Consider the following 21,879-nt stretch of genomic DNA (forward strand, 5'->3'; position numbering starts at 1 on the left):
GACATTGCGGAAAAGAGCCGACAAACGTGCAACTGTAGGGTACCACATGGAACACACTGCTAGCGCGGAAGGCGAAAACCGCAAAACTGACCGCATAATGCCAGAAAAAATATTGCTGCTGTTTTGGCCATTATCAGCCCGGCCGACGACGAGCGCGGGCCGCGCCAGCCGTGCCGCCGATAGTTGACGGCGAGAGAGAAGCGACAAAGTTGAGAGAGGTTTGACAAGAAAAAAAAAAGGAAAAACGATTTTGGTTTCGCATCCACCTCATGGATGGCGCTGCAATTCGCGTGGACAAAAAACCAGCGGAGTTTCCGAGGCCTGATTGCACCACAAAACACAGGCGCTGCTTGGCGCGGCAGCAGCAGTGAGCTAATTGACCTTCGTGCTGCATCTCACTTCAACGCTAACTAAGCGTCGAAAGCACAACGCATACGAAGCTACCAGCACTCGGCGCACTTTGTCCATGTCGCAGATCGCTTTCAAGATATAGGCACCCACGTGGCGTACGCAACAGCCGCCTGTATAGTGGCCGGCTATGTCCCAGTTCGACCTTGGCTGAGCTTGAAGGTCGGATTTACGGAACCGGGAATTTTCTGGGTTCGTACCTGAAGTACTAGAGCTATCGATGTAAAATGTGGTTGCATACAAGCACATATGATTGGTCTGCATTTTTTGCTGCCTGTACTCAGCACGCGTATCCGGCTTCGCTTTCTCCACATTTGTCAGCGGCCCGGCCGGTTTCATAAAAGAAGTTTTAAGTGGCGCTCCCGCGATCGCATGAAAAAAATTATGGTTGATCTCTCTGTCATAAGAATTGGTAGAATTGGTGGAAGTGAAGCATGCCTTCACAGAAGCTGTTGCATGTTTGCGTCATGATCTCACGGTTCGCTGCAGCGAATGGCGAACGATTTGCGGGACGGCGACCGTGTTGCACGTTTGCTTCTAGCGCGGCGTCGAGTTGGTGAACGGAGTTAAAACGCACCAGGCTTCTCTACGCGCTGACTTGCCCGCTGAGAAATTGATAAGGGCGTTCTAAGCCCCGTGTAGAATGTATATAGGAGGCTATGGTCGGTGGCGTACAATAATAATAAAAAAAATGCGTCCATGGCGTAATGGTTTCAATGTCGGGCTTCTGTATTAGAGGTCCTGGGTTCGAATCCTGCCATCGGACACTTTTGATAATGACTATTTTAAAATATATTACGCGGTGCTTGGTTCAAAATGACGTGTTTACAAAGTCACGAAGCCGTTTACACTTGATTCTTTTTCCACGGCTACACAGCGCTGCAGTCCCCGCTGCGCTCTGACTACCGAAGCGCTCCCTGTCGGCGCTCGTTAGTGTCACGATGCTGTACTTCGCTTCACCGCTCCTAGATCGCGGAGGTTACATTCGTTGCCGGAAATCAGTCATGAAACCCGGCATCAAACACTTTCGTGTTAAAATGCGGTGGCTGGGCGTTTACTGCTCGTGCCTTTGTTGGAACTTGTCATTAGAAACACCCTCTAAGGAATAGGGCTGAGGTATGCTCTCTTGCAAGCGATGTTTGATTTCGCAAAGCCCATAATCAAAGAATGGAATGATGATACGAAATGCCGAACCCCCGTTCTAACATACCCTGTTCCTTTGACGCCTTATGGGATTTTAGTGACCTTAGCTCGTGAAGAGTTATTGTCTCTTGTGTTCTTATGAAATGCGGATGACATTATATCGTCCGCTTTTGTTGAAATAATTTTTAACGCCATTTTAACAGCGGAGCTGTTTAAGCTATTGGTTGCGCCGCGTACTGCGAACAAGAACTGCTCCTGGAGACGACGCCATCGCGCGTTACCTAGCAACCACCTCGCGTAGTGGCGTGTTTTTCACCTCCTCTCCGTGCCATGCAAATGTCGCCTTGTCATGGGACGCTTAGGAGAGGGAAGGAGAGCATCCGCGCGGCACGCGCATGCTCTCCTTCCTGATAGTTCCTAACTGATGTCTGATCCTTCCATCAGATAGTTCCCATCTGATGTCGGGATATTCTACGGAAAGAAGCACTTAAGAAGCGCAGCATAGCTTTTTACAACTCATACGGACAACCATGGTGGCGCTGAACCGGTGGAGCTGAAATGTGTTCGGAGCAATGGAGTGACGAAATCGGTTTGTTTTAGTACGGCTTGACATTACTTATGCGCCTTTGCTAATTATACGTTCGTAAGCACGTTGGCTGGTCACGCGGCCGGCCACGTGACCGGACACGTAACCACGTTGTCTTTTGTTAGCATAGCCTTACGAACAATTCTACACTCGGAAGACTTGTGTGAATGCGGGACGGGTTGAACGCCCCCAGGCAGAACATAGGCTATGACTGACGCCGGGCTCATGATTAATTTCATCCAGCTGGGTTGGTTAACGCTGACACTCAAGTACACAATCATTTGCAATTGGTACTCAATTTAACAATGCCGTCACAGTCGGGGTTCGTACTCACAACCTCGCCGTCAGCAGCAGAACGGGTTCTGAAATCCACCTCTATAGCGATAGGGGATGGTCTTCCCAGTTCAGAGAGTTCCTGTATATACAGCAAGGCTCAGAGATGCGGTGCGCTGGGCCGTAGGCAGAAAATGCACAGGCTAAGCATAACAAAACAGAACAAGAAAAAAAAACCCCGCAGATTCAACCCAGTGTAGGACTCTAAGGATGCGAAACTTATGTTTAGCCAGGAAGCAGTAGTTGTGATGACACAAGCAGATCCTCGTCGCCGGTAGTTGTGAGCTGTCTGCGTATGACGCTTGTGAAGAGAAGTATGTTCGAACTTGCATGCACAGACGAGTACGACACATCTAAATGCAGCTAAGGCTTCATTAACCTTGTATAACTGTGGCACATCCATTCTGGGGGATTGGCTAAGAGCGGGCACATACCCAAGTGCACACACTCCCTTGCCCATATTCAGTGGCCTAAGTTGTCCACTCATCGCAACCAGCACACACCCCATGTCCCCGCGTTGTCCTATTTAAATCCAGAAGTATACCCAGCAAGCAAGCGAATACGAACGCTACACAATGGGCAAGAGACAAAGAAAGCTTTGCTGTAAAGAGCTCGATGTCCCACACACTGTGGGAGTCGTTGAAAGCGAATACTTTCGTGTCCAGTCGACCGTCGAGGGTACCGAGCTCGAGTTCACCACGCCAGCCTCGGCCGCGTGCTGTCAACACTCGGCGCCCGCTGCCTGATAACGAAAGTCATTACTTGCGCCAAGCGCTTCCCCTTAGCCGATGTCGTGATCACTGGCGCCAACTAACCATCTCGATCACATTTCCACATCTCGACCCCGCCAATACTCACTACCCTTACATTCATCGCTATAGTCCAACCAACACAACCAACTACTGGCTACAACATCCAAACTCGACAAACGCCAAATAGAAAGCTTCGATGAGTAGGTAACCTTCGCGGTACCCATGGTAACGCAGAAAAGTGATAACGCGTTCGACTTCGCAATGTAAAAAAAAAACAGACAATAGATATACAATACTTCACGTAAAACACGTTTACTTTCCTTCTATTCGATAGTGGCATCACTGAGTAACACATCTATAGCTCGCGTTCATCTAAGTACGCGATTGCGTAAGATACAAGTGTTCAAAATTGGGCTTCTGCTATTCTAGTAGAGCAGACACCCAAAAAAATGCAGGGACGGTGCAGGAACGTAGGAGCAATACACGAGATGTCGTTGAGGGCAGTGTAACTTCGTAAAACACATGAAAAAGTAAATAAGGTGAGCCTTAAGATGCGCATGACATTTATGTAGCAGTGAACGTGTGTTAAAAACTAAAATCTATGAGTCACAGCTTGAGTGAAGTGATTCGAGATGTCTTAGAAAGATGGAAGATATTGCGCATATTGAAATGGTTGGCACAAGCTACAAGGCATATACATATACGGGAAAGACACTTAGGTGCGTCTCCAAGTGGAACAGTTTAAAAAAAATACATTTTCTGCAAGGGCTTGTGTGATACGTGAAATTAGCGAGTGGAACGTGAGAGTATAAAATGTGCAGGAAATAAAATGTGCACGGCATAAGAATTCTAAAGGTATCACTTGATTTACCTGCTAATTAAGAAATAGTATGGAATGCCACTGGCGATGTGGAAGTTTACAGCGGGTTTCAAATAAAATATTCAGGTGCCCCGACTTTGCGTGCTGGCGCGATAGCGCCATTGTCAGAAGGTGGTGGAGCGAACTCAAAGAAAAAAAAAATTGTGCCGCTTCAGATGCTCAGGACATCAGTCAAGCTGAGGTAGGAGCAGATGAGTGCCTGCATGTCTCTGCCGAGCTTATCGAATGTAGTCTTTCGCTTGCGACGTGGGTGGCAGGCTATCCTGGTTTTGACGACGCCCACGAGGATGAAGTAGTCGAAAGCGAGCCGCTTTCGTGCCTCGGCGATCTTCTCGATCGCGGATTGGTCGGAGTTGTTGAAAGCGTTGCACAGGGATAACTTCACGGAGTAGCAGCGCTGCAAGGTCTCGAATGCAATGGCGTCCATTTTTTCCATGGAGCCGTTGACGAAGTGGACGGCTCGGTTGACGAACACCTGCGTTTTTGAAGAAGGCAGAATTAATCGCGAGACATGTACAGAAAGCACATATATCTCGTGCCACTGTCCCTATCGACACCGTCCCCTTACCCCAGTGCAGGGTATATATATATATATATATATATATATATATATATATATATATCGCTCTCTCTTTACAGGGACCCAGAAGTGTTCAGCGCTAAGTTGTTCGACAGCCAGTGCAGCTATTTTTAGGACGTGTGATTTGAAGGCAACATAGTTTTATTGCGATAGCAATTATATGGACACTCAAAAGCAGATTTCTGCCGTCGGCGTCGCCGTCGCCGTGAGGTTCCGTATGACGTCAATGGAGATGAAATCGTCGCCGCGCGCCGAACGCTGTATGTGCGAGTGAAAGGGCGCGAGGGACGCGCGCTTTCACGGGGAGTGAACGCACGGCGGAGAACAAACGCGCTGTTCTGCGCTGTGCTCCCTTAAGGGCTGCAGAAGTAGGCATCTCTTTCCTCCTCTACAATCACCATATATGTAGAGCAAACGTGCCTTCTTCCGACTGGCGAAAGGACGTGGGGAGGGGGGAGGGGGAGGGAAGGGAAGTGACGTTTATCTGCGGCACCAAGTGCCTATTTATATGAGAGGCTCTGGCAACAGTCACCAACGCCGCACGCATTTTGAGCGAACGCGGGCAAAACGCCGACGGCGTCGTCAACAGTTCTGCGTGTTGCCGGTGCTGCTGCATGTCCAAGTTTATACAGCTGATAAAGCTGCTATCATTACTCCGTATAGCTCTCTTCAAGTTTGCTATCGCAATTGATGCTTCGCCTTTCAGGTGAAACTGCGACAACTTTTTAAGCATATGCTTCCCACTTCCTTGTCACTTGGGCCAGCACCACACATACGTCTGACATCCTTCCTTTGGGGTCTAACCAGCAACCCGATTGGGTTCCTTCGATGTGCAGACTCAAATACTGATTTCAGTGCGCTCCATGCGATCAAGAATAAAAGTATAGAACGGAACGCATTTCAGCCATAGCTACAACGCGGCTTTACTTCGTATAACGCAAATAGAGATAGACCGAATGAGCTTTGATTACAAGGATGACTCTGCACACTGAGTGGGGAAAATGAATAAATACAGTTAAAGAAAAAAAAAACGTTGCTGCAGAAAAAATCTCGGGAGTCAACGTTGATGCGATAAACATTTGAGCAATATAGTGACACATGCTATTGCAATTGCCGAAACGCTTCATGTACACATGTGAAGCAAAGTATGAAGACCACAGGGCCACCGAAAAATCTGGAACTCTTCCTAATTACCATGTACAAATTGAAATAACGAAAGTACCACAAATTTCGCAATGCCAAGTTTGGAGGGCAGTCCTCGATTTCATGGTGTATTCACAGGCAGAGGATAAAATTGGTTTCATCGCGCGATCACTGGTCCGTATACTTTTGCTGACGGGCGTACGTATGAGGCGCGTACCACTGACTAGCGTACCAGTGACCCAAGTTGACAGGCAAGAAACACAGTTAGATCCGGACATAGAAGATAGACAGATACCGGGGAGTGTGTGAATTGTTCGGTAACGATGCTAATGGTATAGTTAAATAAAAAAAACTGCACATCCCACGCCCTGTGGGAATCGATTTTTGCGAAGCAGTGTGCGGGGAGCCTACCATGTTATCGACCCTGAGAGCACCAAGACGTAGGTGGCTCTTTCATGACCTACATGACACGCATATGTCACGGCATTCATGTCATGAGTTCTCAGGAGTCCTCAGGAGCTACACCTAAGAGACCTTAGGACGAAAGCCTTAGTTATGCTCATGAATATGACTTCTACCAGCATCTTTTAGTGTTTCTTCACTTAGTACCGACGTCCGAACGCATTCCAGTGGTTTTTGAGCGTTAATCTTTTTTCGCTGAGTCATGCTCATGACTATGAATTCGACAAGTATACTGTAGTGTTTCGTTCACTTAGTACCCGCGTCAGAACCCAATGCAGGGGCTTTTGAGTGTTACTCTTTTTTCGCTGAGTCATTGTCATTTTTGCTGAGTAATGATCATGACTATGATTTCTACCATCCTCATTGGGTGTTTCCTTCACTTAGTGCCCATGTCCGAACCCATTCCAGAGGCTTTTGAGTATTAATATTTTTTCGCTGAGTCATTGTCATTTTTGCTGAGTCAGGCTCATGACTATGACTTCTACCAGGATCCTTGAGTGTTTCCTTCACTTAGTACCCACGTCAGAACCCATTTCAGTAGTGTTTGAGTGTTAATATTTTCGCTGGGTCATTGTCATGACCTACATGACACGCATGTCATGATATTTATGTCATGACCTATCATGTTTATCATGCACTCCTGTTATTCTATACCAATTTTGGTACCTACAAAGGTAACGAAACGACCATGAGAGCACCAAGACGTAGGCGGCTGTTTCATGACCTACATGAAACGCATGTCACGACACTCATGTCATGACATACCATTTATGTTCGCCATATACTCCTGTCATAGTATGCCAATTTTGGTACATACGAAGTTAACGAAATGACCATATGAGAGCACAAAGCGGTAGACGGCTAGATAGATGGATAGATAGATACTGTCAATGTAGCAAATGTTCGCCAAGAAATGCTTCGCATTTCAAAAAATTACGGCAGAGCCCATCGCACGATGACTGTCAGCCGTAATGCGATTAGCATTCAAGCAGTGTATACCGACCCACGCACCATAAAGGTGACGCTTATTTAAATGAGCAGTGGTCATCCTGAGGCTACCGTTGCTTCGGCTACATGCGACATGCACTGTCTTTGCTATTGGCCCACTTTGCTACGTGTCTCGCACTCGCTTGAAAAGGTCGCCCCATGAGCATGAATGTCATGACGCCGCCGCTGTAAGTACGATGGAATGACGAAGAAGGAATCATGTCGATGGAGCGACAAGGGCTGTATGACGGCGACGGCAAGGAGATTACGATTGCGAAACTATAGTGATCGTATGATAATGACCGCATGATGACGATGGCACGGTGGACAATGGTACAACGACGAGTGTATGACGACGATGACGTCAATATGATGAAACCGGATGATGAAGCTGGAATATAACACGACCACGACGGGATAACAACGATGGTATGGTAACGTAAGCATTACAGCGACGGTAATGGCGGTATACATATATGATTGAATGAAGACAGCATGATTACGATAGATTGACGAAGGAATGACGGCATGATTATAAGAGGATGACGTTTCTGAGGTGATGGTCGTAAAACCACAGTTGACGACGACGGTATGACGGCAGTTGCGTGACGACGGCTGTGCGACGATGATAGTGTGACGACAACGGGATGACGAATGACATCGAGAGAGTCGGAGGATGTAGTTAGAATGATGACGATCGAAGGACCACGACGGTATGACAAGGAGTTCATGATGACGACTCTATAGACTGTTTACCATGCAAGCGATTTGGGGCCAGAAGCGGTGCGGCTGGCGTCGTGAGAGCCAACCTAGAGCACTGCACGGGCCGATTTTTTCAGCCCGGGCCCGGCCCGGGCCGGGCCCGTTTTTACGTTGGGCTGACCGCCTGAGCCCGACCAAAAGATTTATGGCGAGACCCGGAACCGGCCCGAGCCCGGAAATAATCTACGTTACCCGCCCGGACCGGCCTGCCACCCCTTTATCTTAGGCCCGAGCCCGGCCCGAGCCCGGCTCTAAACTGGCCCGAACCCGGCCCGAGACCGAAAGAAACATGTTTTTCAGAATCGCGACGCGCGAGGATAACTCGCTGCACGTTGCATGCACACCACTAGAAAGTCCGAGCCCGGCCCGGGCCCGCGTCAAAAAACCCGAGCCCGGCCCGGACCCAGATTGAAAAGCACATGCCGTGCCCGAGCCCGGCCCGAGCCCGTCAAAAAACTGCTCTACCTGGCCCGGCCGGGCCCACGGGCCGGGCCGGGCCCAGGCTTTCGGGTAAGCCCGAGCCGTGCAGTGCTCTAAGCCAACCTCCTTGCCCAGAACCTGTCTTTCGAGCGGCGCGCGCCGCTGCGATCGAGATTGGAATGGTTGGACAAAAAACAAATGGTCTCCAATCCACGCTGTGAAGGTGGTTGGACAGCGAAGTTGTAAACGACAACTAGAACGATTACCCATTGCGACGTAGGTTGAAATTTCTGACGTGGTGACATTCACATGCGTTTTACGTAATTATTATCCTAAGATATTTCGACGGCCTGCGACTTGGCTTGCCCCGCTTCTTCGTGAACCTACAAAGAGTGGACAAGTTAGAATAGAAACTCGTCGCGCCTCGTATGCATGCACGCTGATATGCAGGAGTCCACTATACGTGGCCTTCCCATAGCCCTGTCACAACACAAAGCAGTTGCTACGCGGGCACGAAAGTGTAGTTACGACACTCCCTGCTTTATATGCTACAATTAAGCTGCCGTCGCTGCGGCAGCTTGCGCCACAGTAATCTTTATCGGGAAACATGTGTCGGTAGTGCTGCGTGCTTTGCATTGAATGTAGGCGCAAGAGTGCCTTGTCAATTATGTGGTTCGGATGCTTGTTTTAAGCTTGTTATTTATTGCAACGTATGCAGTTTTGTATGTTGTATACGTGATTCCAAAGGATGTGTGCACTGTTCGCTTTACTTTGCTGAGTGCTTGTAGCCTCTGTCTTACGGGGGTATGAGCCACTGCATTTGGGGCATGAGCCATTGATCACTAGACTTTTTGTCAACGTGACACCACAAAGAAATGCCCGGATTCTCGGCATAGACAACTTCGCTGTAAAATTCGCAAACGGCGACCAATGGTGGACCGTCGTGCAGTGAGGTGTGGAGCATGTGACTGAGGGGTATCGGCGCACAGAGAAGCTTCCGTGCTCGAGCTGGCGGCGCTTTTCAAGCCGACGGCAACCTTTGACGAACGGACTGATGAAAGCTTTCATTCGCATTGCACTAAATAGCCTGCGCATGGTAGTGGTTTTATTATTTTCTTTTTTTTTTTGCGTGGTGGGGCCCATATGGACGTGGATATAGGCGAAAAACCGCAGTCCACGATTCTCGTTTGAGGCGCAAGCAGCCGTTTTTCTTCTTTCACTGTGGGCGTGCTGGCTAGTAGTTTAGTTTCGTGCTGTTTCGGTCAGAACTCACCCCATATCTAGAATCAAGAAGCCGCTGCCCCTCTGCTCTCATGCCTTGAGGTCAAAAGGTACGAGAGATTGGCTAAAAAGCTAACAAAACCTAGTCACAATGCTGTCTGCACCTTTATGCCCCAGACGGCAGCTGAAATGCCTAGCGGCATTCGAGAACGAGAGCCACTGACAGACCCGTTTTATACCGGTTTCACTCCAAATTTCCATACTATCCTACCTGGCTGCACTTCTAGAACGCTGTGGTAAGGAGAGGCCTTGGAACAGCAACTGAAATCGAAGTTACCCAGGGGAATAATCACAGTGAATTTTTGCAAAAGAAAGTTAAGATCTAAGCTAGCTCACTCTTGGAGAACAACGAAATCTGCACCTCACCTTACTAAGAAAACACGCTTTAGAAGAAAAATTTCAGTGCTGGATTGAATATTACGATACCCGATATTCTATCTTTTGGTGCCTCTTTTCTCGGACATTGTCATACGGATGTTGGTGCAGCTGTTGTGGTGTATGGAATTGAATCAGGTAGATTTACTTGCTAAATCCTTAAATTTTATATACCTAATTCTTTTAGTTTTCAAAAGTGATCCTTATTAGACTCCGATAATTTTTTTTCTTTATTCACCCGATTCTTGGCCAATCCCACATAGTGGGTACGAAAAAAGCCAAGCCAAGCCAAACAAATTTAAGCAAAGCAAGCAAGCAAACAATGGATATGTGTAGCTCGAACACTGAGTCTGGGGGACACGGAAACTCATGGCTCACGGGCGCTCTCCACAAACGTCACTAATCGCTAGGTGGGCGTCGTGTGAAGAGGGCGGCGCATGTGAAACGAAGTCACGTCTGCGTCTCACGGTGCTGGTCAGCGCCCGCGACCACCGCTACGCAGTCGCCTACATGTGAAACAGGCTTCTGATGATGGGGCAAGTATGACCATGGCAGGAAAGGTATGGGGACAATGGGATGACGAAGAGTATACACTCTTCGTATACACTCTTCGTCATCACCCTTCGACAAAGATGACGTTTCGTCACAATAACGTGAAGATGCCCGGACGAAGACCGACATGACAAGAGTCAACGATTTAAATAAATTCCTGGATTTTGTGTCAGAACCACGATAGAACACCGGCATTTTCGCATTTTGCTTGAATCGGAATGCACCCGTTTACGGCTGGGATTTGATCCCGCGCCTTCGGGACTTGGCAGCCGCGACGCCAAAGCCACTGCGCCACCACGGCGGGTGAGTCAAATGAGGAAGCTGGAGTGACGACTACGGAACGATCATAAAGGGCTCACGACGAAGTTAGGACAACGAATGCATGACGACTATATGATGACGGTCTTATACCCCAGTCACACGGGCATACGGAAGGTCCTTTGAAGTTAAGGAGCATAGAGCTTTCAAAGGAACATTAGTTCAAGGGATATGTATCAGTGCTACACGGTCGCCAGGTGGTCTCCGATGAAGCTTTTGACAGAAACCGCAAGGTATTCTAAAACACAAAAGTGACGAGAAAAAAAAGGACGAGGACACTTTGATGCGTAGCAGCCGATGACCAAATCGCACATGGCACCCATTTTGCTCACGAGGGTTGCAATGTGTGCTTGTTGGTAACGCATCTTGGAGGGTTAACGGTAGCGCGATTAAAAGTACGAACTGGACTTCGATAACAAACACTCTTGGAAGTTAGCGTCGTGTGTGTCCCTGTGTGTCTTCTTTTGTTCTGTCTTTTAATAGCGCTACGGTAAACCCTCCAAGACCCATTTTGCGTCGGTGTTGCCGATTGTGACAGGCCGTGCCGGCGCTGTTGTACCGGCGCATTCATCATTGAGACTGCGGGTGTCACAAAAGTTTTTAGTGCTTATAAACTTCTATATAGTTAAACTTGTTTTTAACAGGTAAAAATTGAACCTTCGTATTTATACAGAATTTTGTTTTCCTCTGTCGGACGCCTTCTAGGCTCAAAAGCATTCCTTTGAGATTTCAAAGGAGAAACGCGGACTCCCTTGACTCAAAGCTCCCTTCAACTAGGCCTCCTTTGATGCGCCCATGTGACAGCGCGCGTCTGCCTTTGAAGTAAAGGATCTTTGATTCAAAGGACTTTGAAAGTGCCCGTGTGACTGGGGTATTAGTGGCTTTGGTGTTGGGCTACTGAGCACGAGGTCGCGGGATCGAATGCCGGCCACGGAGGCCGCATTTTGATGGGGGGAAATGCGAAAACACCGTGTACTTAGATTTAGGTGCACGGTAAAGAACACCAGGTGGTCCAAATTCCCGGAGTCCCCCACTACGGTGTGCCTCATATTCAGATCGTGGTTTTTGGCACGTGAAACCGCATAATTTTTTTATTGCGATAGCAATTATATGGACACTTCAACCGGATTTCTGCCGTCGGCGTCGCCGTCGCCGTCGCCGTCGCCGTGACGTTCCGTATAGATAAAATCTTCGCCGCGCGCCGTATGCCCCAGCGGAAGCGTGGGGGGACGCGCGCTATCACGGAGAGCGAACACACTCAATCTCCCACGCGCAAGCAAGGAAGCGGAAAGCCAGCGCCGGAGGGAGCAGGGGGGGGGGGGGGGGGGGGCACTTCTCTGCCAACAACCGCGCTCGTCGCTCCGCACAGTCTCTTATCTCTCCCACGCGCAAGCCAGGAAGCGGGAAACCAGCGCCGGAGGGAGCATGGGGGGGGGGGGGGCGCAGTTCTACGCTTCCAACAACCGCGCTCGTAGTTCGTTCGACCGCACCGTCTCTTATCTCCACACGGCTCCGACCTTTATGCCGCTCAGTTTCCGTTGATAGAGCGCACGTACCTTCGCCCGCGCAGCGGGCGAAGGTACGTTGCGCTGCCAGCGTTTTGACAGTCGTTGGCTGCAGTCATTCAGTGTGATCTATTCATGTTTGTTTGTGCGCGCTCACACCACGCTTGTTCATTCAGTTAGTAATAGTCGGGCCACATTTTCCAACGCACGCTACACATGCAATGCTGCCCAGATCGGCAGTGCAGCACTACAGGTGTGTCCCTTCGCACGCGCTGCCCACGGGAAGCGCTTCTCATCAACACCACCGTTTCACACGCGCCTTCTCGTGGTCATCGAGTCTCTCTTCATGTCGGTCTACTTACGCCGCAGCACACCTGCTTACTTAATCAGCTCATGTTTACTACAATTCATATTGCTACCAAGGCCGCTCACCTTACTTCGTATGACATTGCTGTGTTGCTATCGCATTCATTGCTTCGCCCTTAGGGCGAAACTGTGACATTTTTTTTAATACTGATGACGGTGATTTCACGCTGATGGCATGGCGAGAGTCGGTTGAAAAGAGATCGGCAGAACCCATCTCACAATGACTGCCGACGGTAATGCGTTTAGCATAAAATCAATATAGCGGTACAATGTATTGCCACCATCGAAACGAGTCACGTATCAGGCCTATAGTGCAGAGGGCCTCCTCTTTCGCGCTTCCCTGAGCACATTCGGCGCCATCTTTCGGAGCCGCCACAAAGCTTGCACGTGGCTTCCGAAGTGCATGGCACGCCCGTGCGTGTGAACACTGAGAAATGCGTAATGCGGCAACCATGCTCCTTGCGCGCTTCTTTCTGCACCTGCTGCGCCATCTTGTGGCGCTGCCGAGAAGTCCGCGCGTGTCCTCCGAGACAACAAGCATGACGCGCCGGTGTCTGCGCACGCTGGGACTTGTTCCCTTACTTGCCGCACATCCAGCGGCATGTATTCAGTGATCAAAGTTGGCGAGACGGGCTTTGAAGAGCGGCACATATACAGTGCATTCATGGCGCAGCTAGCTAAATTAAGCGTTGACACGAAAGACGTTCATTGAAACGCGACACACACCCACTGCATTTGCCGCGCAGGCTGCTAAAGCGTCGGGTTGCTGTCCTTGAGGAGTCTTTGGGACGTGGGTTCGATTTCGCTTAGTAAAAGATAAATTTGTTCGATGCTCTACGTCAGGGGTTCTCAAGTACGTTCATCCCAGGGAACCCTACTAAGCTCCATAAAGTGCCAAGGAACCCCCCCCCCCCCCCCCCCCCCCCGAATTAACCGAATGTCGAATTGTCGAGGGCATCAAAAAAACAAACAATGCTTCACTACGTCAACACGCTTTTATTTACTCTATGAATCGTCAAATCTTGTTTCTATTTAGCACAAGACCAGTGCGGAAGCTGAAATTCTCTTCCTCTCATGACTGATTAGCGCTAGCAGCGGCGAAGGCCTCGCGACATCCTTCGCGGCGCGCGTTGTAGCCGGTGCTTTTTATCTTCGACAGCTTTGCACTGAGTAAAAGCGAAACTACTGCGGACGAAACCGCGGCCGCTATCGACGTGATCATGGACGGCGACCTTGCGGTTCAGAAGGCAGGCGGCTGACACACGCACCAAGTCAAAACGAAACTACCTTTCGCTGCAAGACGTGCGGACGAAACTGCGGTCGCTATCGACGCTGCCATGGGAGGCGACTACGCAGTTGTGAAGGCACGTAGCCGACGCGCGCATCGAGTGAAAACGAAACTACTATTTGCCGCAACCGCTGCGGACGAAACTGCGGAGGTTATCGACGCGATCAGAGATAGCGACTACGCACTTACGGAGGCACGCGGCTAGCCGCCAGCGCGGTGTTACGCGCGGCGATAAACTCAAGAATAAAGGCTTTAAAGGCACAATTAGGCACGAAGCGCTTCGGCGTTGCTGTCAGTCACGTGCCGCGTACGATTGCCGCTGAGGACCACACGCGATGCGGACTGCGCCGCTTCGTTTCGGTTGGACGCTACGCTGTTCTTGCTCTCCTGCGGCGCGCATTTGCGGTGCTCCGCGTTTTTTTTTTTTTTTTAATTTTTCCTCCAACGTATAGGTCAGTGCGCACGCTATCGGCACCTACCCTATCTCCTAATAGGAGATAGGCGCATGGTGGTAACTTACGGCCTCCGAGATTCAAGTGCGAAAGCTTAGGCGCGCTGCCCGTTCTCAGAGGTTGGGTGGCTACAAGCTGCTTGCGTATTTATTGCGCAGTTCACGCGACGCACTGTGACGTGCTTTTTGACACTCGGGCATGGGTAATGGAGGTTCTTTGGATCAAGCGCACCTCGTGTTCGCCGTTTTAGACACTTGTCGAGAGCGGGACCAGGGAAAATTTATCAGTGGCTCGCGGAACCCCGAGCAGGGGCCTGCGGAACCCGTAGGTTCCGCGGAACCCACTTTGAGAACCCATGCTCTACGTCAATGTGGAGCATCCAATTTTGCTGTGGCACACCTAGTTACCCAAATTGGCGTCAAACATGTTCGTTTAAGAGCGGAACGCACCTACTGGCACATACCCATTGACTCAAGGATGCATCAAAGAGGTTCATTGATGACCAGCACAGACCGAGTGGTACATATCCAGTGTTACAAGTCGGCGTCAAAATGTTTCATTGAACCGCGGCGCCTACCCAGTCCGGCCTCTGCAGTGACTCGTGTCGGCGTGAAAGAGCTTCGCTGAAGAGCGGCGCAAATGTATACATTGCCACATACTCAGGGAACCAAGTTTGTTCAACGATTGTTTTTGATCCCTGTTCCCTCAGCACAGCAGCTCAATGCGCTACCCGTTCGACCGTGCGCAAAGAAGATAGCTGAAAAGACGGTTACAGACAAAGATAGAGGCGAAGATAAATAGATAACCCGCGAAAAGTTCGTGAAGTACCTTAAGAGTGCTAGCGCATTAAAAGCTAGCATGACAACGATGCAGGGACCACGACCATCACATACATAGTGGCCCAAGATATTGGATAACTTGGCCTAGTGATGACAGTGTGACGAAGCTCGAATGGTGAGGACGGAATGACCACAATGACATCATGACCACGGGCACACACCAAGTAGCTTAACTCAAGCTGGTATAAAACTTGGGCCACTCGGGAGGCGTAAGAGGACAGACAGGCTCAAAACGGCTAAAGTAGGCAAATAATGCTCATTGCATTAATACAGTTCATGCACGAGGCCGGCTTGACCGGCAGTCATTAAGCGCAAATATGTCGCAATTAGGTCCCACGTGAACTGCCGCTAAAATACCTGCATGCGGATGGAATGCTCGATTGCGATGAAGTAGAATTTCGATAGTCTTCGCCTGGCTATAACTTAACGGCGTGACAACATCTGTAGTTTAGTAAGATGCGTGCTATGAACTTATGAAATAGTAAAGAAAATTTAAACTAGAGCGGCTTGATCAGTTCATGCGCAACACAAAGCATCATAAAGGCTCGCTTGAACTAGAAGAAGCTGGGATTTAAAAGCTAAAAGAAACGCAATGAGAGGCAATGGAAAGAATAGGCGTTTCGAACGCCGCACTGTTTTCTTGGAGAATTTCAAAGGAGGTTAAAGCACAACATCGAATTTATACATGTATGTAAAACATAATCATGACAACAAATGCCACCGGTGCCCAGCTCAGGTGAGCAAAGCTAACCTTGCGGAACTTCTCTTAAAGTAGCCAAGACCTAACTTTATTCACCAACGCGTAGGTGAACAACGCGTATAGGTGAATGCGTCCGAAGGAATACGCCATTTCAAGCGTACATACACTTCAGTGTATGTACGAGGGGCGTTCAAAAAAGATTTCCCCTGACTCACTTCTATTCATTGCAGGATGCTGAAACTGCGCATGTGTAATGAAAATTACACATGCATGTGTAATATTCACATAAGCCACTATAGGTCACGTGCCAATGTGCAACTCTGAACTAATAACGGTCTTTCTTTTACAGGTGCTGAAGTCGTGTGAGGTGTGATAGTGGATGCAGTGGAATACAGAGCAGTCATCAAGTTCCTGTACTTGAATGGCCGCACTCCAAGGGAGACATTCAATGAGATAAAATAGCTTTATGGGGAGGATTCCCCATCATATGATGTAATGAAGAACTGGCATGGTGAATTCAAATGCGGTCGGACTTCGGTGGAAACGGCTCCGATTGCAGGGCGAGCCCACTCCGCTATCGATGAACACACCGTCCAGCAAGTGGAGGCCGCCATTTTAAAAAATCGCCGCGTAACCATTGGAGACCTAGCACAAAATGTCAAGATTAGTGTGGGGTCCGTGGAAAAAATCATTCAGGACCATATTCATATGCGTAAGGTATGCGCTCGCTGGGTTCCCCGGCTGCATGCTCACACCTTTCCAAAAGCATGAACGAGTCGAATGCTCCCAGGCTCTTTTCACCATGTGCCATGGAAACTAGGAGGACGTTTTCAACAGAATGATTACACAGGATGAAAGCTGGGTCCATCACTATGATCCAGAGACTAAAGTACAGTCGATGCAATGGAAGCGCTTGGACTCCCCGCCTCCAAAGAAGGCACGCGCCCAGCCCTCGGCGGGCAAGGTCATGCTCACAGTCTTGTGACCAGCACGAAGTAGTCCTGATGGATTTCCTAGCAAAGGGTGCCATGATTACTGGGGCATGCTATGCTTCACTGCTGTGGAAATTGCGGGAGGCCATCAAAAGCAAGAGACGTGGCATGCTCACCAAAGGTGTCCGTCTTCTGCAAGACAACGCCCCAGTTCACAACTTTGTTGCCCAGATGGAAGCACGCTGCTGCGGCTTTGAAATTCTGCCGCATCCCCCTTATTCACCCGACCTCGCACCATCTGACTTCCACCTCTTTCAAACAATGAAGTCATATTTGAAGGGCAGGCATTTTTAAGATGATGAGACTGATTTCTGAAGTCACAACATGGCTTTTGGAGCATTCTGTCGACTTCAACAAGCGAAGTGTTTACAGTTGCCTAAAAAGATGGGAGAAGAGCGTGTTGCTGGGTGGCACCTATGTAGAGAAGGACCAATAAATCCGCAGTTTCGATGCTCTCTGTCCGCAGGAAGTGGGTTAGGGCAAATCTTTATTGAACGCCCCTCGTACCAGTGGGATCAAAAGCGGCCGCCTAGCTAGGAAGCACTTGTTCACTTCAGCGCTTATATAAGTTAGCTCGCCCAGTTTGCCAAACTTATTTCAAAGACGCCTATTTCAAACGTTCCCGAGTATACATATTGAACTGGAGCACTCCTGTTCTATACGTATACCGGACAAACAATGTTCAAAAACACCTAACGGTGTCGTAACTTCTTAAATGACAGCAAGCGCATGGGCATTTACAAACGTGGTAGCATGTTTAAGCCACTTGTGAGGTCAGCACACAGAAGAACAGTTCTAGGGAAGGTGGAAAAGCTGAACCGTAAATTGTTAGAAAAGGGAAAAGCTTTCTTTGTCGCTTCCGCACGTTTTCCTGGTTGCTCAGTGGTCGTAGGACGGTGGTCGATGGTCGGACACGACAGAGAAAACATTCGTTCGTTTGCGCACTCGTTCTTTCGAGCGGTTCGCTTACATCGAAAGTGATCGTCAGTGTTTTCTACCTACTTTTCCCGGCTTATTTTTCTGAGTGCAAACAGAATCATCACAGTCTGGCTAAATTTCGAATTACGCAAAAATATTTTTGTTTTATTGACTTCTGGTTCGATATCTTGGCAGGGTATGCAGCGCGCTGATCAATATACATTTATACGGTGTCTGAAATTAAGCATGGGACACGTCGTACGACACGGTGTCCGACAACGTGTCGTACGACGCACAGCAGCCATCCTCCTGAAGGATGGCTGCTGCAGCAGGGGAAACCTTCACCGAGTTCAATAATAGGTGATGGAAACTGGTCGGTTGCAGTTGTTTGTAGGACTAAGACGTCAGATCGCCTACGGAATATGTGCAAAGTGTGCATTTATCCTCCCATATGGTAGTAAGGAAACCGTGTCTTGCTCTCGTGAGCTTTAGAAGGAATGTCTCCTCAGTGCGGGTCTCGTAAGGGCGGGCGTTCTTGCCGAACACAATGGACAGCTTGCCGAAACCGTGCCAAAAGGGCGTAAAGAGTGGCACGTGTCCATAAAGACTCTCCGACCAATCATACTAGTCGTAGGAACAACTGCGTCGAAAGGTTTCCAGCAGGTTCCAACATGTTTTCAAGAAATTTGTGCAGAAATCGTAGAATATGATCGTCAATGTAAGTGAATAGTTGAACACATCTAGAAATCTCTTCACTGTGTAAAAGTAAAGATGTGCTTGAAAGCATACATTTGTAACACTGGTGATATTCAAGGTAGCCCTGATTGTTTCACCGTGTAATTCCTTAGAGAGCAGAGATGTTAACCAGCACGTGCGTAAGGGATATCCTTAGAATCCGGTTCATCATATGCACACCTGCCAAATCTTCGAAGTTTTTTTGTATGCTTTAATAATTTTGGATAGTTTTACAATTTCACGAATGCTGCGTAAAACATTAGAGAAAATGCTGTTCGCAAAGAAGTCTCGCAGTTTGTTCTCCAAAGTCTCCATGGGAAGGTTTTCTGCGGTGTCAGGATGCAATAGGGGTGCTTGCTTCGTACTAATTGATAAAGGTAGTTTCCTGAAGGAGGCGAAACTTGCCATGGCAAGGTCGCTGAAAGACTTACTGATATTAAAGAACAATGTGCTGCTTGGCAGTCTTGGCTGTTCCAACTTTGCTGCTTCTGCTTGTGGACTGCGCCTAAACCTAACCATGGTTAATAAAGTGCGCACGTACGTGATAAAAGGAGTGCGCTAGACGCAATCTTTAAATGAGTAAGGAAACACCAAGAAACGGGCATAAGAGCGACAGAGATATTCACTATAATATCTACCAGGTTTGAGCTACCGAGCCAGCCGTCCATCCCAGACGTCGCTCGGCGTATGAGGTTTTGACGTGCATTGCCCGCATAAATTGGCGTTTCTTCAAAGTGCACAGTCTCTCGTAAGTTGTGCCGTAACTTGCACCATTTGCGTGCAGCAATATGTCTATACCAATGTCTATACCGTAACATATACAGAAATCACCACTACTGAATGACAGCGTTATAAACGTTACACTGCGGTTAGAAGACACCTAAATGTTAACCAAATTTCAGAAATATTTCTTGCAGCAACGGGGGTATCGAAGTTACGCTCACCAAGTTACGCCTGAGAGCCTCCTTGAGGACGGGCTGGTTGGAGTGGTTCCTTTTCTCCACATTCACGGTGATGCTGGTGACAATGAAGTTTCGGAGCAGGGCCTTCGTGAGTTGGCTGCATATGCGCTGAAACTGGACCGTGCGGTCGACTTTGAGGTCACTCTCTTGGAGGTCAACGTTGAGAGAAGTTAACGTTCGGTTGCGCTCCAATAGTTGTCGCAGTGCTTTGGCGATCCTGCTCCTGAAGGTGACCCCACGGAACTCCATAAGTGCTATGCTGCGGTTGCCTTCGAGGGAGCGAAACAGGTTGATGACTGCGGAGTCGGGCAGATTTATGCGCAGTATCAGGTGCCTGCATGGGAGAAAAGGTCAACGCAGCGTTCCATCGTGCCGCTACAGCTTCCAATATGAAGTTCATGGCGTTACAAGGAAAAACTTTCTGGGCTCACCACGTTGCACTGTGTGTAAGGCGTATGCGGCAGAATTGTACCACTGAAGCACGCGCACGACGCGATTCGGGATCGATCAATTGGTACCTTAGCTGCTCGTTCATCGAGGCGTCTCAATCATCACACTGCGTGCTCGCGAAGCGCAGTCAAATGCACTGCCCGAGTCTTTCGGCCACATGGCCAACACTCGTAGAATCGGCCGTACGACAGCGTTGGTCACCGACATGCGTGTCGGTGTCTTCTTACGACGAGCCATCAGGGCTGTTATGTTGCGCTGCTTCCAAGGCTACTGCAGCTTATCTGGCTCGGAGCGAACTTCTACAGTGAAGCGGTTAGAGGAGCACTGCATATTTTGAATGCGGATAGCACTGTATGCTTACTTAAGCCCCTTTGAGCCTGCAAATATATATATATATATATATATATATATATATATATACCAGCGACCGAAACTGTTGGGTAAATAAACCTAAGATAACCGCGAAGTTGTGCTGATTTTTCTACATACGCTTGGCCCATTGAAAAATCCAGTTACTACTATATACATGTGTCCCAACTATAATGCACCAGGATTTAAAAATATGCAAGAGCCACGTAGATGGTCAGAACCCAGGTAACGTTTGGCGTTGCTTGGATATACTCAGATCATTTTCTGCATTCCACCTAATTACATAATTAGTCACAACTAATCAACTTCTCAAATATTATAATTAGATAAAAAGTGTAAATCAGAAAATTCTAGAGCAACATGAAATACTCCCGATACAGCTTTTTGTTGCTCACAACGTGCACATAACAGTGTGTTTCGGAGCGTGAAAGAAGCCTGGGAATGCATGCGAAATTGCCGCGCGACTGGCCACTCGAGCAACTTTGCATGTATTCGCGGGCTTCTTTCATGCTGGAAAAATATTATGTAGCACGTATGGAGCATCAGAAATCTGAATTGGCAGTCTTAATGTTACTCTAAAATTTTCTCATTGCCACTTTTCATCTTATTAAAATATTTGAAAAGTTGAATGAATGATTAAGACTAATTATGTAACTAGGCAGTAAGCAAAAAATAATCTGAATATCTCCAAGCGACGGCAAACCACATTACATTGGTTCTGTCCGGCTTCGTGGCATTTGCATATTTTTAAATCTTGGTGCATGATAGTTAGACATCCTGTATATATAAACCAAACTCTCTTAGGTGGGCCGAATAAGCGGAAGAATGGTATCTACTTTAGTTGGCCGCCATTAGGCATAATGTTTAGAAAATGCTATTAAAGTGAAGCCATCTTTTTGCGAACTCTACTTAAACGGAACTTGAACCGATACTACCACCATCGACGTATGGAACCCGAAAATCCCAACACACATGTTCATTGCGGATACTATAAATATCCCCGAGGCTGTTGCGAGAAAGTTATAAGAAATGCATCGAAATTGGACAAGCAGTAATATTTATCTATGTGGAGGAAGAGAAGGCCACGGAGTAGGTAAGATTTTTTCCCGTGAGGCAGCCACTACTGCTTCCGTTGCACCACTAGATATAAGAGACTTCGGATGATACCTTAAATTGTTACCTGCTCTGAGGAGACAGTTGGATAAATTATCCGTTAAGTTCGTTGCAAAGATATAAATATGACTGCTACAGGGTGCGGCGTTTCTGTTCTGGACCAGACAGCAAAAGATGCAATTGAAATTTTGCAGCGCTATTTAAAACA

General features: G+C 48.3%; 1 protein-coding gene across 1 annotated transcript; it reads right to left on the reverse strand.

Annotated features, from left to right (window-relative positions):
- Positions 1-3,555: 3,555 nt before the first annotated feature.
- LOC125940959 (uncharacterized) lies at positions 3,556-20,069 on the reverse strand. The gene is made up of 2 exons (XM_049657751.1): positions 19,722-20,069; positions 3,556-4,577 (listed from the first exon to the last, which is right to left on the reverse strand). The coding sequence occupies exons 1-2, from the start codon at positions 19,986-19,988 to the stop codon at positions 4,254-4,256; spliced, it is 591 nt and encodes a 196-aa protein (XP_049513708.1). The 5' UTR covers positions 19,989-20,069; the 3' UTR covers positions 3,556-4,253.
- Between the last annotated feature and the right edge of the window lie 1,810 nt (positions 20,070-21,879).

This window comes from Dermacentor silvarum, chromosome 10, assembly GCF_013339745.2.
Source record: "Dermacentor silvarum isolate Dsil-2018 chromosome 10, BIME_Dsil_1.4, whole genome shotgun sequence".
NCBI classification, from domain to species: Eukaryota; Metazoa; Arthropoda; class Arachnida; order Ixodida; family Ixodidae; genus Dermacentor; species Dermacentor silvarum.